This window comes from Chenopodium quinoa, unplaced genomic scaffold, assembly GCF_001683475.1.
Source record: "Chenopodium quinoa cultivar QQ74 unplaced genomic scaffold, ASM168347v1, whole genome shotgun sequence".
Taxonomy (NCBI): Eukaryota; Viridiplantae; Streptophyta; class Magnoliopsida; order Caryophyllales; family Amaranthaceae; genus Chenopodium; species Chenopodium quinoa.
The window spans coordinates 1,435,957-1,453,934 of NW_018744745.1; the positions used below are offsets into that span (position 1 = coordinate 1,435,957).

At 30.5% G+C, this 17,978-nt stretch overlaps 1 protein-coding gene and 1 long non-coding RNA gene across 3 annotated transcripts; both read left to right on the forward strand.

Moving 5' to 3' along the window:
- Positions 1-386: 386 nt before the first annotated feature.
- LOC110703686 (protein FAR1-RELATED SEQUENCE 5-like) lies at positions 387-1,358 on the forward strand. Its single transcript, XM_021881477.1, has 2 exons — positions 387-837; positions 1,300-1,358. The coding sequence occupies exons 1-2, from the start codon at positions 387-389 to the stop codon at positions 1,356-1,358; spliced, it is 510 nt and encodes a 169-aa protein (XP_021737169.1).
- An 8,492-nt stretch (positions 1,359-9,850) lies between these two features.
- On the forward strand, positions 9,851-17,110 carry LOC110703634. Of its 2 annotated transcripts, XR_002507716.1 has the most exons (12): positions 9,851-10,680; positions 11,475-11,532; positions 11,646-11,754; positions 12,278-12,361; positions 12,692-12,954; positions 13,230-13,450; positions 13,630-13,840; positions 14,315-14,611; positions 14,699-14,854; positions 15,005-15,185; positions 15,275-15,436; positions 17,070-17,110. It is a non-coding gene; the product is annotated as an uncharacterized LOC110703634 (long non-coding RNA). The 2 variants fall into 2 exon arrangements; XR_002507715.1 differs by lacking the exon at positions 17,070-17,110 and having other exon boundaries at positions 15,275-16,195.
- The last annotated feature ends 868 nt before the right edge of the window (positions 17,111-17,978 follow it).

Below are 17,978 nucleotides of genomic sequence, written 5' to 3' on the forward strand. Positions count from 1 at the left end.
TTGTGTATGTATGTGTGTGTGTGTGTGTGTGTGTGAGTGAGTGTAACAGTGTGTCTGTGTGTGAGTGTGAGTGTGAGTGTGATTGAGTGTAAGAGTTTATATATGTGGGCATTGAATTGCATGTTCATTTGACAAATGAGCAAACCTATCCCCCCTGCCCCCTCCTCTTTCTGCTTGCAATTCTGATTTCAGAAACTGATTTCATTTCTAATTATAGATTATGAAATTATTGTGTGTGTGTGTGTGTATGTGTGTGTGTGTGTAAGTGTGTATCTATGTCTGTGTGTGTGTAAGTTTGTTTAAGAATCTGATTTTTGTTCTAATTATTGAGAGTGTATGTGTGTGTATGTGTGTTTAAGTGTGTTTAAGGAGGTGCATATTCACAAATGATGAGCAACAACGAACAAGTTGAGAGTCAATCAAGTACCATCACAAATGTGCCAACTACACCTACAATAGTAGTTTCTCCTAAAGTAGCACCTTTGATCACTCCTGGAGGAACAAAAGAATGGCATCCAATATGCCCCAATGAGTTGAAACCAGCTATAGGGATGAAGTTTAATAATCTTGAAGAGGGCCTTGAATTTTATAAAGGCTATGCATTTGCTTCTGGTTTCAATACAAGGAAGTCTACAACTAAAAGACAAAGAAGAAGCAAAGAATTGAAATATCAGTATATCTTGTGCAATAAGGAAGGATACAAAGAGAAAAGAAAGACTACTGTAGAAAAAGATTTAAATAACAAGGAAGGGGAAAACAATGAAGAAAAATCTTCAATCAAAAGGAAGAGACTCGTTACTCGTGTTGGGTGCAAGGCACATATTGTCCTAAAGCATTGTGATGATAACACATTCATAGTGACAAAATTTCATGAGGGACATACTCATGCACTTTATACACCTAGCTGCAATCTATTCCAAAAAGAAGGAAGGAAAATGAACATTTTACACAAAAAAATAATTGTGAATAATTCTAAGGTAACACTTTCAAATTCTCTTATGTTTCATGAATTCTATGTATGTTCTAATAAAAGTTGTTTGCTCATTTGTCAAATGAGCAAATAATTTTTTGCTCATTTGCCAAATGAGCATTGAATTGTTTCATGAATTCTCTTATGTTTCAAATTCTCTTATTTTTCATGAATTCTCTGTATGTTCTAATAAAAGTTGTTTGCTCATTTGACAAATGGGCAAATAATTTTTTTCTCATTTGACAAATGAGAATTGAATTGTTTGCTCATTTTAAAAATGAGCATTGAATTATTTGCTCATGTGACAAACTGTTTTGTTCTTTAAATAGGTGAATATTGGTCCCGTTACAACTTTTCGAATGATGAAGGAAATTGTTGGAGGATATGAAAACATTGGTGCATCTAAGGAAGATTTTAAAAATTTTCATAAAGATTTAAAAGCATACATTCAAGGAAGCGATGCTCAAATGTTCGTGGATAACTTTACCAACAAAAAGCTAATGTGGAGCGCTTTTTTCTTTGATTTTGAGATGGATGAAGATTATTGCCTTTGTAGAGCATTGTGGGCAGACCCCCTTTGTAAAAAGAGTTATGCTCTATTTGGTGATATGGTATCCTTTGATACCACATACCAAACCAATAGGTAATTCATTTATGTGTTATTACTAGCTATGTTAATTGCTCATTACTTCTATGTGAAAATTGAATATCCCCATAAGTCTAATATTCTTTGATAGGAGTATGTATATGGGCATTGAATTGCATGTTCATTTGACAAATGAGCATTGAATTATTTGCTCATTTGACAAATGAGCATTGAATTGTTTGCTCTTTTCACAAATGAGCATTCAGTTATTTGCTCATATGACAAATGAGCATTCAATTATTTGCACATTTGACAAAAGAGCAAAGAATTGTTTGCTTATTTCACAAATAAGCATTGAGTTATTTTCTCATTTGACAAATGAGCAATCGATTATTTGATAATTTTTCAAATGAGTATTAAATTATTTGCTCATTTAAACTTTATTTTGTATGTGTAAACAGGTACAACATGGTGTTTACTCCATTTACAGGGGTTGACCATCATAAAAATTGCATTAATTTTGCTGCTGGTTTCATAGCAAAGGAAGAGATATCGTGTCATTTGAATGGCTGTTCAGATCATTCCTCAAGGCAATGGGTGGGAATGAACCTAATTGTATGATCACAGATCAGGATCCAGCAATGAAAATTGCTGTTAGAAGTGTGTTTAAGAAGACTGAACATCGGTTCTGTATGTGGCACATAATGAAAAAGTTACCAGATAAGGTGGAGAAATCAATCATGCAAGAAGAAACTGATTTCCTAAAAAAATTATGTGCTTGCGTTTGACACCTTGAAATTGAACCCGCTGAGTTTGAAGAAAGGTGGAACAAGGTGATGATTGAATACCACTTGGAACAACATGAGTGGTTAGGTATATGTACAAGATAAGAGACAAGTGGTTTTCGGCCTATTACAGAGATGTGTTCCTTGGAGGAATAATGCATACAACATCAAGATCCGAAAGTGAAAACAACTTTTTCTGCTCCTTTATCAATCCTCATGTGTCACTTGTTGAGTTTTACTTGAGATATGAAGCTGCAATTGATGCCCAGAGACACACTCAAGGTCAGAATGATAATGATTCAAAGCACAAATATCCTGAGTGCAAAAAACCACTAGGGATAGAAAAGCATGCCTCACATTTATATACTAACTCTGTCTTTTATGAATTTCAATACGAGGTTGAAATTGCTTTTTTTTCTTGTGGTGTTGATGAATTGAAGAAAGAAAATGAATTGGAAGTTGCAACAATAAGTGAAGGAAATTGGACTAGAACATTTGATGTTGTGTTTAATCCAACTAACTATGACACCACATGTTCTTGCAAGCTATTTTATAGGCAAGGAATTCCATGTAGACATATGATTTGGGTTTGGAAAGCAAAAAGGTTTGAAACCATTCCCGAGCAGTATATGCTACACATGTGGACTACTATGGCATTAAAGAAACCAATTTTTGACTTGGGAGGAAACCTGTTGGAGCAATGTGCTAATATAATAGACAAGAAAAAATTGTTAAATGATTTATGGTCAGAGATACACACTTGTGTAAGTTTGGCAGAAGGAAAAGATGAAGATATTCAAGACCTTGTGATAAATCTTCAAGGAATAAGAAAGGATTTGGAAGCAAAGAGGATTGCAAGAAATAATGAAACAACAGCTGGAAGTGCAAAAAACAAAGAGCAAGACATTGAGCTATTGATTGGAGCTAGTGTGCCACCTGAAATAATTGTCAAACCTCCAAAAGTTTCAAAGAATAAAGGGATTGGAGTTCATGTATCAAATGAAGAGACTTCAAAAAAGAAAGCGACTAAGATTGATGTGTCAAATGTTGAAACAAGAGGTAGAAGTGCAAAAAGGCTTAAGGGAGAAAAAGAAAAGGCTGTAGAACAAAACCAAAAAAAGAAGAGATTATGTAGAGGTTGTGGTGAATTGAGTCATCATGATATTAGAAATTGTCAAAAAAAGTGTAATGGTACTTTAATATACATATAAGATTTTGTTGAATTTTTATATTTAATAATATATTATTAATTTTGTACCAATCATAGTTTAATGCTTTGTAATATTGTTGAATTGAAAATAGAACATATATTCAAATGAGTGACTAAATATTTGTTCATTTCTCAAATGAGCAATAATTCCTTGCTCATTTATCAAATGAGCAAATAGTTAACTACTCATTTTGTCAAATGAGCAAATAATTATTTGCTCATTTGGCAAGTGAGCAAATTAGCTATTACATGAACTTGGAACAATTGCACTCCTGTTTCATCTCCCAATCCAAAATCAGCTCTCCTCGGGCCAAATGAGCAAACATATCTTTTCTCAATCATCAAATGAGCAAGTAATTCCTTGCTCATTTAGCAAATAATCAAAAAGGTAAAAGCTCATTTCTTAAATGAGCAAAAATAGTTGCTCATTTGTGAAATGAACAAACATTTCTTTACTCATTTATCAAATGAGCAAGAAATTCTTTGAACATTTATCAAATGAGCAAGAATTCATTGATCTATCATTTAATGAGAAAGCATCTGTTTGCTCATTTAACAAATGAACGAATATTTCAAATGAACAACGGCTGTATATAACAAGGTATGTGAAGTAAAAACAAATAAAAGATTGAATATTAATTCAAATATAATCATCACTACAGTAAAAAAGGGTAGGCTTCTGTTGGTAAAATCTGTTTATAAATCAGTTTTACATCATTCAAAGACTACTTAAAAATAGATAAAATCTTAATTTACCCAATTCTTTAAACCAAAAAAGACAAATCATCACTACTAACTATTTAATTCCCTAACATTCAGCTTTCTTCAGTCTTTTTCTCTTTCTTCCTTGAACTTTTTCTTCTTCAGGCTCTTCTTTTTCAGCATTTTCTTCTTTGTCAGCAACAGAAACTTTACTTTGCTTTTTCTTCTTCTAAGTAATTTCTTTAACAGATTGAATAGTGTTCACTTCACTTGTAATTATTCCCAGGGTGTACTTTTCACAAAGTTTAGCCAAGATTATCAGCTGCAAAACAAATAACATAATCAAACCCTATACAATTAAGGAGATTTCAATAACATGAGCAAACATGTAAAAGTAACACCACAAGTTGCAGTTGTAACTTGGAAGGCAATGGCCTACGGTATTGCTAGATTAATGGACCATAGACCTCAAAATTAAAGTAAACATTTGATAGGAATCCTTGCTCATTTATGAAATGAACAAGTAAATCCTTGCTCATTTGTCGAATGAGCAAACATTTCTTTGCTCATTTGATAAATGAGCAAGTAATTTCTTGCTCATTTAGCAAATAATCAAAAAGTTAATTGCCCATTTCTTAAATGAGCAAAGAATTAGTTGCTCATTTGTGAAATGAGCAAACATTTCTTTGTTCATTTATGAAATGAACAAGTAAGCAAATAGACCAAAACATCTTATTATTAATGAGACTAATCTGAAAGACTTACATTATTTTTCTACAAACCAGGATCCCACTTTGCACAACCCATGTATGTTTCCATGAGTCTCATCACTACAACTCCATAATGCAAATGATTTTTATCCGAATACTTCCATGAACCATTAATCACAGAAATTTCCATCCGCTTGATATCATTTGCCAAAATAGAACTCTGTACATTTCCTTCACATTGAATAAAGTTTGAAAAAGCAGTTCTCTGAAAATAAAAACATCAAATAAGAAAATATAATAAAATCTGATCATTCAAGTAAAAGAAACAAACATAATGTGAATAGAGATTAACTTTTAAGCCATACCAAATGTTTTAAAAGCTGTTTATGATCTCCAGCATCTTCGTTATAATCAAAAAGCTCGATATTACCATTCAGTGTGGTAGTGTTAAAACATACCAAATAGTAATGATCTTCTTCATAAACTGGGAAGAAAAAAAGCTGAATATCCTTGTGTGGTACAACTGATTTCATGTACAAATTCTCAGCAACCTCAAAAAACATCTTATTCCGATGGGCAACAGAATCTATCTCATAGTGAATAAGACAGTCCTACATGTTAAAGAAAAAAAATTAATTACAACAAAATAACAAAATAATTCAATAAAATAAAATAAATGAAAGAATTTGAACTTACGGTAGCACTAAGGTCAAAAAAGAAACGAGCAGGAGAATTTGGATCTCTAAATTGCTCATTATAATTCAGAATGATACACCAAGCATTAATGATCTCTGTATCAACTTTATATTTATTATAAAGCTTCTCAAGATGTAATCTCAAAATTTCAAGACCATTCTCTCCATTAAATACTGGTTCACTGCATAAAAAGAATAAAGAAAGTTAGTATGGCTAAAACAAATGGAAGTTAATGTACAAGATAATAAATTCTATAGATAAAAAAAAATACTTACAAACGATTTTTATCATCAGCAAACATTGCTCTCAAGACGCTCATCTGAACTGGTGATAATGGATTGTAAATTATCATAATGCGGGACTTAAAAGGTGATCTAAGAAGCACTGATGGCTGAGGTTTGCGTTTCTTTGGAATAGAACTCTTCTTTTCAGTATCACCTTTTCTCTTATGCACAATCAAAGCTTCTTGAGCATCAGAAATGAGATCTTGAGGATTAGCATTCAGAGCATCACCAACAGCTTGAGAGGCATTAGCAACAGAAGCACCAACTTGTGCACTGACAGAAGCAACTACAGGTTCAGTAGGCGCATTTCTAGGGGGAGAATCAGTTTCTTGAGAAAAGAATCAGTAGGCGCATATTCATGAGATGCATATGAGTAATGCAAAAGCACACATATGGCCACTTGCCTCTATGCATCATATTGAGAAGAACTCTACAAACTACAATGCCAAGTCACCCCATTCCTCTTCCCAAAACTTGAAACAAAGATCTGCTCAACATACTACAACTCCACTTCAATTAATGAGTCTTGCAAACTGATGACCATGCACTAAGATCTAAGAAGACAGTAAATCTGATACAAAATAACTAGAAGCAATAGTACTAGAGCAAAAAAAAAAGTATTAATCCTTCCACTTCTTCATTTTTTTTCTCACTTGCTTCTTTATGTTGTTGATGGTAATTTCAAGAATATAATATGTTCCCTTTTTATTAGATTTGGCTTTTTTTTTCTTTAAAATTTAATTTTTCAATTCTTTTTTTTATTCTCAGGCTTTATGTGCTCTTCACATTCCACGGCCGGTTCTAGAGCAAAATATTAATTGCTCATTTCACAAATGAGCAAAAAATTGATTCAGATTATGATTGAAGAATGACAAATAAACAAGAATAATTGTGTGTGTTTGTGTGTGTGTTTAAGGGGTGGAGGAGGGGGGGAGTGCAGAATTAGAAGGGATAAATACTCTTGTTCAAACAATGTCTAAAAATGAACAAAAAATTAATATTGGTTTCCAGAAAACTCATATAAATACCTTCTTTGGATCTTGTTCACTTTCTTCATTTTTTTGTACGAATTGGATCAGATTGTTCCTAAAGTCAAACAAAAACAAAACAAAAAAAAAAGAAAGTTAGAACAAGTTGAAAGCAAATATCCTAACAAATATAAACCAAGCTTACTTATAACACATAACCAATTGCATAATTTGCTTATCTGTCAAATGAGCAAAAAATTATTTGCTCATTTCAAATATGAGCAAGTAATTGCTTACTCATTAGACAAATGAGCAAAAATTAGTTGGTCATTTCCAAAAAGAACAAAGAATATTACAGTATATATATGGTTACCTTATTGACAACTACTTGAGTTTCCACTTCAGAAGGAATGAATTTTTCATAAATAAAAAAACAAAAAAGTTAAAAATGTAGGATAAAAAGAAAAGAATAAAACAGAAAATTATAGTTAAACACCATTTTAGGCTGTGTCATGCTAGAAGAACCAGCATCAAGTTTTTTAGCACGAATATTTCCAAGCCTCCCTTTAAAGAGTTCCAACTTCTCACGTGTTGACAACATAGCTGTTGTCCACCCTTTCAAGATTGGAATTTCACGTGCAGCTCAATCTTCCTCAAGTACAAATTGATCAACATATAATAACTACAAACAAGTAAGAAAAGAAAAAATAGTAAATTAAAAATCAATAAATAAGTAAGAAATACTACATTAAAAATAAACAAAAATTATAGTAATACCATAAGAAACAATAAAGACCCAGGAAAAGAACGAGTTGGACGTTCTTCCCATAAAAGCTTGCCCTTCACGAGAGAATCAAGGATATACTTTGACCAATTCAAGTCCTTGATTTTATCAACATCAGAAAGAAATGTAAGAATATCATAATTAATATTCATGTTTTGTTTCCTTGACAAAAAAATGAGCAGAGCAAAAGAGAAATGAGCAAATAGAAATTTAAGTGAGCAAAATAAAATAGAAAGGAGCAAACTAAATTGAAAATGAGCAAATTGAAAGTAAAATGAGCATAATAAAAATAAGAAGACTACCATCCATCAGTGTAGACACACAAAGAACTACAAATTTCCGTTTGAACATAGCACCAGCTGACTTATGCTCCTTCAAAAACTCTTTAAGCTCCCCTATTTTGATAAAGAGTGAGTTGCTTTGGAATTGCTTTTTCCATTGCTGAATGACTTTTTTATTTCTGGAAAAATTATTTTTATTAATCTCTATGCCCCCTATTGGCAACCCAAGAACTTCATGCACAGGTCTTCAGTAATACGGAAAGGATCAGAATCAGGAATATTTAATGAGCACGTCTTAGCATCAAAGTGCTGCACCAACCATAAACCCAACAACAAAGGCAGTTGGGTCACCTTCAAAAACTCCATCGACCCAAATCCTATATCTCTAACTGCTTTCAACTGATTTTGTGAAAGTAAAACTGATTCCATAACTTGAACAATGGATGAGGGTGACATCCGACTATGCAATGTCCCATGAATGTGAGACTTCAAACCTTCCACTTCATTGCCTGACTTCAAACCTTGCAATTCATTGCTGGATTTCATCTCCACTACCTTAATCATCTGTTTTTCTTTCTTTAATGTGTCCTTTAAAACCATTTTTCCTTTGTCATTAGAAGATCATGTCTTGAAACTCCTTCCTTTATATTGTGGTTGTGTAGAACGACCAAAAACTCCTAATTGTGCTGGCCCTGCTGCATCTTCGCCACCACCAACAACTCCTAACTATGATGCCCCTGCTGCATCTTGGTCACCACCAACTCTTAATTGTGCTGCCCCTGCTGCATCTTGGTCACCACCAATAACTCTTAACTGTCCTGCCTCTGCTGCATCTTGACCACCAACATTAACAGCAGAATCTGTCTCAACAGATGTCCTGCTCAACAAAATAGGTATCCTTGATGTCAAATGAGCAAATACTTAGCTACTAATTTAACAAAATGAACAAAAACGTAAATGCTCATTTCTCAAATGAGCAAATAGTTAAATGCTCATTTCTCAAATGAGCAAATACTTAGTGCTAAAATGAACAACAAAACATAAAATGAACAAGTTATCAACTACTTTCAAAGTATGAAGAAGTTTGAGAACTTGTTTTTAAACTCAAATTCTTTCTCACTGATATCTACTTTAAGACCTGATGTACAACATAATGAACTAACTTCTAGGCTTCTGTTGTGAAAAGCCGAACAGTCAAACGCCTTCAAACTATCAGCTTCTTGGCTTCTGATGTGAAAAGCCGAACTAAGTACACGACGAAGTTGGTAGCTTTGTGGTGACGATAGTAATAACATTGCACAGGGAATTTTGATTGTGAGAATTTCTAAGACAAACAAAAGAGATGAAAGCCCTGTACTCCCATCTTAAACTGTTTTTTTTCCTATTTGCTTTCACATTCAAGTATTAACCTGTGGCAGTTTTAGATGTATTGAAAATTACTTCCCAACATAATCTACAACTTTTTATTGCTTGTAACTGTCAATTAAAAAGCTAATATTTCATAAATGAAGAACAAAACATAAAATGAACAAGTTATCAACTAATCTACAAGAACTCCCATACAAGTAATACAACTCATCAACTAATCTACAACAACAACAAAAATAATAATAACTCAAATAATAAAAATAAAATGAGCAGAAACACATACATTGTATTTTCTTGAGGAACATTTGCAGAATCCATAGCAATTACTTCTAGGTTTCCAAAAAAAACAAAGAAAATGTAAGATAATTACTCATATGAAGCAAAATTAAAACTAAAATCAACTAATAATTACTCAAATAAAGCTATAATCAAACAAAAAAATAAGATAAAACCAGAAAATAAAACATAATTGAGAACTAAAGTAAACCGAAAATCAAATTAAAATACACAAAATAATTAAAATACCTAAAATCAAGCTAAAATCAACATAATAGCACAAATTATCAGTATTTCTAGGTTTCCAAAAAAACGAAAAAACTGGACAATAACGAAAATAAGCAAAATCAACTTGATAACTACTAAAAAAACGAGAATAAAACTAAAATCAATGAAAAAAACAAAGTAAAACATTATCGACACAAATTGATAAACAATGTGAGCTGAAATCAGCGAAAATCAAAACGAAAATCAACAAATGTAACTGAATGTGACCTAAAATTAATTGAAAAACACAAAAATATAAACAATAAACTCACCTTGAAAAAGAATTGATGAATATTGAAGGAGTAGTGATGAAAAATCAGAGAGAATAGCAGAGAGAAAGAGAGTAGAAAATAGAGAAATTGTGAGGAGAGAGAAAATAGCGCGTGAAAGAGGAAGAAGGAGAGAGAAAAAACGCAGGAGTTTTGTTTGACCGGGATTTTATTGTGGTCGTTGGATGTAATTGATCCAACGGTTATAATTAGTCCTCACATATAATAGGGTTCTCACATAAGGGATGTGGTCTCATATGATCCCCCTTCTAGGGGAGGGATCCGGTAAGAACCCATCCTTATATAAGAACCTTAATTATATAAGAATCAATCTCATCCGTAGGATTAGATTAATTCGGACGGTTCAGATTAGAACACGTATCCTCTCTCTAACTCCTTACCCACCACCGAAAATTTTCTCTCTCCTCTAACTTTATCTCCCTTCCTCACGTTTCTTTCCTTCTCTCTCTCTTCAAACCCCAAAAATCTCCATAATATTGCAATTTGAAAGATTTTAATTTAAGGTATGTTTTTCTTTTCGATTTTGTTTAAATTTCTATGAAATTAGCATGATGTTGAAGTGGATTTTGTTTTTCTTTTCGATTTTTTTGAGTTCGATTTTCGAAAATATTGGGCTCGAATTTTCGAACTGTTGATTTTTTTGTTTTTCTTTTCGATTTTTGTTGAAAAATTTTATATAGTTCGATTTTTGTTTTTCTTTTCGAATTTTCGAACTGTTTTTCTTTTTTTTTGTTCAATTTTATTTTTTTTTGTTCGATTTTCTATTATTTTTTTTGGTACGATTTTTTTTTTGGTTCGATTTTCTTTATTTTTTTTTTGTTCGATTTTCTTTGTTTTTTGTTCGATTTTTTTGAGTTCGATTTTCGAAAATTTAGGGCTCGAATATTTGTTCGATTTTTGCGGCTTTAGTGTTCAATTTAGGGTTCAATTTTTGCTAATCTTTTGATTTTATTCGATTTGATGCTAATCTTTTGATTTTGTTCGAATTAATTAGTTCAATTTTTGCGAATTATATAGTTCGATTTTTGCGAATTAATTTTCGGCGATTTTGTTCGATTTTTATTGTTGATTTTTTTCGAGCTTAATCCTATGTTGAAACACGAGCATGTGTGTCCTTTGTCGATATTCTTGATTGACTTCTACTGGACTGCCAAATACTACTATGAGATACATTAGCTTTGTTCTAGATTTTGACGAGTCATGTTGGTATTTTATTTTACCAAATTTGTTTATGTTTATCTTTACATTAGTTTGGATGTAAATGAATTAAGATTATGGGAAGTTGTGTTGATCTCAGGACTAAATTAAGTTTAGAAGCTGAGTCATTTGACAAGTGGTTTCGAAGACAAGGCAGGGTATGATTCACTTCTGTTCTTATTTTTTTTTTGGTATTCAGAATTCTATATTTATATGAAATAGCTTAGTTTTTAAACTGAGACATTTTTATCAGCAAAGTCACTTTTGACAGTAATAAGGGTGCTTCAGTGGATCCTGAAAAGGGAAGACAAACTAAGGTAATGGCACGGTTCGGAACAACAGAGTACCTCATAGAACTTGAAAATAAGAGATCCATAAAGGTATTTTGAGTGGCTTGATACACTCGATTAGCATATACTATATCGATATTAGATTAGATTATGTATATGTGTAACAATTAGTATCACACTTCCTAAAAGCCTTCTTTCAGTGCTTGTGTCATATTTGATACATCAATGATGTTAATTATGTTTTTTTTTTTCTTATATCTTGATTGAAGGGTTGTTTCAAGTATAATAATGAGGTTGAGTTTGAGCATCGTTTTGTTGTCATGTTTATTCTCTTCTATGACATATCCATCTTATAGCTCCTTAAGTTGTTTGTTTTGACACAAAGAAGCTTGAGACTAAGATGGTGATTATGTTGGCTTGTATGCTCTTACCATTAATTGTAGCTAGAAAGACCTTTAAATGCATTGGACTTGAATGAATCTTATAAAGAGTTAAAACTTATATAATGCCTACAAAGACAACTATTTTCAGCATGTTCTAAACTATTCTTATGTTTAAAATATATTACTAATGTTGGAATGTTACTAATGTTTTTTATTTTTTAAAATTGCAGCAAAATGCAAGGCCAAAATGAAGAAAAATCAGAAGAAGAAATTACTATAATACCAGATGAAAAAATTGCTTATGGAAGAAAAAGGTAATTAAAGTTTATGTGTTATTTTTCCCTTATGTTCTAAAGTTTTCCCATTATGTTCTAAAGTTTTTCCTTATGTTCTAAAGATTTTCTATTATGTTCTAAAGTATTTCTATTATGATCTAAAGTTTTCTATTATGTTCTAAAATATTTCTATTATGTTCTAAAGTTTTCTATTATGTTCTAAAGTTTTCCCTTATGTTCTAAAGTATTTCTATTATGTTATAAGAGTTTCTATTATGTTCTAAAGTATTTATATTATGATATAAAGTTTTCTATTATGTTCTAAAGATTATCATATATGTTCTAAATCATTTATATTTGATTTTAAAGGAAATTTGTTGAAAAATGAAGCGGAAGTAATTGACAAAGCTGAATTTGAGAAACATGTGCAAAGTCAAAAACGAAAAAAAAGTGTCAAGCTTTCATCAAGGATTCAACCAACTAGAAAAATGAAAAAAAAAGAAGAAGAAGAAGATGATGACGATGACGATGATGAGAATGATGATCAACATGATATTAATGATGAGATGGATGGACCAAAGTTGGAGGAGAAAGATGATAAAAGAGATGGCGTGAATGATGATAGTAAAAAGGTTCTAAATTATATGCTAATGTCATAAATTGCATGTTTATATTCTACATTCATAATTAATATGTAACTTTATTAATTATATGCATATGTTCTAATACATTCATGCTTATGTTCTAAAGTAAATGATTTAATTAATAAGTAAATGATTTTTGTAAGTTACATTCTTACATTTCCAAGTTGATGTTTTAATTATATACATATGTTCTAAACTTTATTTTTATATAACAATAATTTATCTACTAATTCAAATTCTTTCTAATGTTCTACTTTTTTCAGGTGATTTTGAAAAAAAATATGAAAAGAAAGAAAAGGATGATGAGGATGTCAAAATAATCAAAATGGAAAAAAAATAAGAGATCGGCTTATTAAAGAGTTACTGCTAAGAAATTGATGAAACAAGTGTTGGTAGATCATTCTGATAAGCATAAACAAGCAACTAAGAAAATTGTATTTGGAGCTTTTTTGAACTTGGATGCACCACATTATGTGGATTCTTGGTAAGCACTAGCGTTAACTTTTATTTTTTGTTTTTATTATTTAAATATCACCTATTATGTTCTAATTCTTATAAAATTTTAATTAATGTTCTAAAGTTTAATTATCATGTTAATTTTTATTTTTATTTAAATTCTAATCTGTATGTATTTTGTATTCTAAACCTTTAATTAAAATCTAGGTTGACACAACAACTTCTTACGAATTTTGATCCCAAGAGATGTTGCTTGATGCTATCGGGGAGAGAAGAAGAAATACTCTTTGATGAAATTGATGTTCACATGACATATGGATTGCCAATGGGAGATATAGCAATTCTTGATACAATAGAAAACAAGAATAAATGTGCAAATTTTATGCAAAAATGAAGAAAAAACTTTAACCTTAAAGTGGTATGAATATTTTTATGTGTACTTGTATTCTAAACTTGTTATTTGGATTATGTTCTAATTTATTTTAATAATGTTCTAAAGTATTTCTGATTATGTTTTAAGATTTTCTATTATGTTCTATTATATTTTTCCCTTATGTTCTAAAGTTTTCTATTATGTTCTATTATATTTTTCCCTTATGTTCTAAAGTATTTCTATTATGTTCTAAAGTTTTCTGTTATGTTCTAAAGTTTTCTATTATGTTCAATCTTATTTTTTCCTTATGTTCTAAAGTTTTCCATTATGTTCTAAAGTATTTTTGATATGTTCTAAAGTATTTCTACTTATGTTCAAAGTATTTCTGCTTATGTTCTAAAGGATTTTTGCTTATGCTCTAATGTTATTCTGATTATGTTCTAAAGTATTTTTAATTATGTTCTAAAGTATTTTTGATTATGTTCTAAATTACTTGTCCTTGTTCTAAATTACTTACAGGGTTCTCCAACAAATGCACAATTGATTAGTAGGATCCAAAAGGTAAAGGAGGTAGATAAAGAACAAAAACAAGTTTCGGATGAATTCATTTGGAATTTTTTGGTTTGTGTGGTTAATAGTTGCATCCGTTCAACTAATAACAAGCAACTATACGTTAAGTTTTTGTATAGTTGCAAGGATACAAAGAATATAGTTGATTTGAATTGGTGCAAATTTGTTAATGAGCACTTGATGGAAACTACTAAGAAATGGCTAGATGGAGAATCTTTCTTTACGGGTCCTTTAATCTTTCTTATGGTAATTTTTAATGATGTTCTAATTTATATATCTATGTTCTAATTTACATATCAATGTTCTAAAGTATTTCTAATGATGTTCTTGTAGGTATCCTATTTTGAGCAAAGGAAGGGGTTAGAGATACCACGTCAAGTTCCACTAATATCATTGTGGAACCAAGAAAGGTTCCATACAAGATTGAAGTTTGAGAAAGACCTTGGATTTGGAAAAGGAAAAGTACTAGAAAGAATGAAATTGAATGTGGTATGATTTTTGTATATGCTTATGTTCTAAAGTTTATACTATATGTTCTAAACTTTGTAATATATATTCTAAAGTTTATTATCGTTTTATATTTATCTATACATTATATTTATGCATGTATTCTAAAATTTATAATGTATATTTAAAAAGGGATTGGAAAAAAAGGCAAGAGAATGACAAAGGCAAGAAGAAAGAGCAACCCTTGAAAATTAGAGAAAAACAAGGGGAGAAGAAAGTAATAAAAAAGCAAGGGAAAGACAAAGGAAAAGAGAAAGTTGTGGAAAACCAATCAATGACTTGTAATTTTATCACGTCTCCAAATGATATGATGGTATAATGTTTTAATATTTTTTTTATTAATTTATTTACTTATTTCTATAATATTTTAAATATTCATTATTTTATGTTTTAAATTATTAGGGCTTTATAAGCAAATTTGGAGATTTGGCAAAAAGTCTTGCATCGAATGTAAAAGAGATGTATAACATGTGGGAACAAGCAAAGGGTATCTTTGTTGAGGAAGAAACAACTGGGAAAATGCATCATCTTATAGACAACATTTGGTGCAAGTATACCACAAAGGTATTATAATCATGTTCTAAACTATTTTCAGCCTATGTTCTAAAGTGTAATTTTTATATTTATAATAGTTCAACATATATAAATGTCTTATTGGACTCTAACTTATGTATTCTTATATATAGTCATTGGTAAATCAAGAAGAAGAAAAGCAACAGAAAAAAAAGTCATTCTATACTTAGTCACGATCAACATTTCTTCGATGAACCGACATTCATAGAAGAATTGGATATGTTGATGAACATAGCATGGAAGAAATTCAATGGTGAAAAGTCACCAAGGGACACTAGTAGAAAAATACAAAACGGCAACCCCCAAATGGCACCGGTTCAGGCCAAACCGGTGCCAAAAATCGGCCTAAAAATGGGCGGGTTTTTAGACAAAGAGAAATGACACCGGTTCAGCTCAAACCGGTGCCAAAAATACAAAGGGCACCAGTTTGAACCGGTGCCAATCCTTAAAAAAAAATCGGCCTTTTTATCCCTTTATTTTTTTTATTCCATTTATATTGTTATACCACTCAAACCCTAAGTTATTTCACTCACACTCTCGCTTGTATTTTCGCCGCTTCATCTCCTCTCATTCTCTCTCTCATCCCTTTCTCTTTCTCATTTTCTCACTCATCCCTTTCTCGTTCTCATCTGCTCTTTCTCATCTCCTCTTTCAATCCATTTCTCGTTCTCTTTCAATCCCTTTCTCGTTCTCTTTCAAACTCTTCTTTTAATTGATTTTAATTTTTTTTTTTATCGATTTCTCGTTTTTTTTTTTTATCGATTTCTCGTTTTTTTTTTTTTACGATTTCAATTTTTTTTTCTGGGTTTTTTATTTTTCTTTCGATTTCTGGGTGTTTTCGATTTCAACTATTTCGATTTCTGGGTGTTTTCGATTTGTGGATTTTTCTGGGTTAATTTTTTTTATTTCGATTTTGATTTTTTTTTTCTATTTTTGGGTTTTTTTTTCGATTTCGATTGTTTTTTTTTTCGATTTTGATTTTTTTTTTCGATTTCTGGGTTAATTTTCGGTTACAATAATCGATTTTGGGTTAATGCATGCGTTTTTGGGTTTTTTTATGGGTTTGTTCGAAGTTGATTATTTTGGGTTAATACAAGTTGATTTGGGTTTTTTTTGGTCGAACTTTTGTGATCTGTTAATTTTGGGATTTTTGTTTGTTTTGTGGGTTTCTGGTACCTAGAAATGTGTCAAAGATGCAAGATTTGTTCTGGGTTTGTTGATTTTTTTTACTTGATTTAGATCCGTTAATTATCTTTTATTAATACCCTCAATCTGTGTAGAAAATTTGGATTTTATTTGAATGGCAACTGGCAAATCATAAAAATTTTGGGTTTTTTTTTCTTTTCAACTGATTTTCTTTTTTATTTTTCGATTTAAATTCGAAATTTTTTTATTTTCTGAGTTTTTTTTCCTGATTTTCGATTTTGGTTTTTAATTTATGGGTTCAATTTTGGTTTTTAACTGATCTTCTGGTTTTTTTTTCTTTTCAACTGATTTTGTTTTTTATTTTTCGATTTTCTAGTTTTTTTTTTAATTTTTTCGTAGCTTTATTTTTTTTGAAGGGTTTTCGTAGCTTTATTAAATCATTTTAATTGATTTATTTTGGTTGTTTTAATTGGTGCAGGTACACTTAAATCAAAGAATCAAGATGCAAGTATATTGATTTAGATGTTGTATGGGTTTTTTTTATGAAGTAGTAATTTTTTTTTTTTTTATTTATATTGTAATTTTTTTTTTAATTTATATGTTTTAATTTTTTTTATTTTGATTTATATGTTGTAATTTTTTTTATTGATCTATACTGTAAATTTTTGTTGATGATTATATATATATGAACAGAGTATATTATATTGATTGTGATGTTTGATTTTTTTTATTCTCATTTTATTTTAGTTTATTTAATTTATAAGTAAAAAATTAAAAAAAAAATTACTTTTGGCACTTTTGGCACCGGTTAACCGGTGCCAAAAGCAATGAATTAAATTTTATTGGAATTTTTTGGCACCAGTTAACCGGTGCCAATTCCGAGTTTTGGCACCGGTTTGAACCGGTGCCTTTTTAAACCACTTTTTGGCACCCCCACATTGGCACCGGTTCAAACCGGTGCCTTAGGCCAGGTTTGAACCGGTGCCAATTTTATTTTTTCACATAGTGGGACATGGTAATTACATTTTTAAATCAAGTGTTTATGTTCCAACTCAAATCTTTATGATATAGTTATGTTCTAAAATTGTGTTTTGTAATTATTATGAAGATTTGCCATCAAATGAAGGAGAAAGAGAAAAGAACAACGATGAGAGAAATATCAATGAAAAGATAGTTGATTGTATCTCTTCACCTATACTTGGTAATTTTGAATTATTTTCAAACTCATTTCTTATTAATGTTCTTTTAATTAATTTATTTTAAAAAGGAAAAGTACTAAAAAAATGAAATAGAATATTCGTATATGCTTATGTTTTAAAGTTTACGCTATATGTTCTAAAGTTTAAGCTATATGTTCTAAAGTTTGCACTTTATGTTCTAAAGTTTA

What these genes read in the sequence shown, in the direction of transcription:
- LOC110703686 (XM_021881477.1), top strand. Translation starts at nt 387, where the DNA reads ATGATGAGCAACAACGAACAAGTTGAGAGTCAATCAAGTACCATCACA. An exon ending in ACATATTGTCCTAAAGCATT is followed by an intron (nt 838 to 1,299) that starts GTGATGATAACA and finishes TTCTTTAAATAG; the next exon opens with GTGAATATTGGTCCCGTTAC.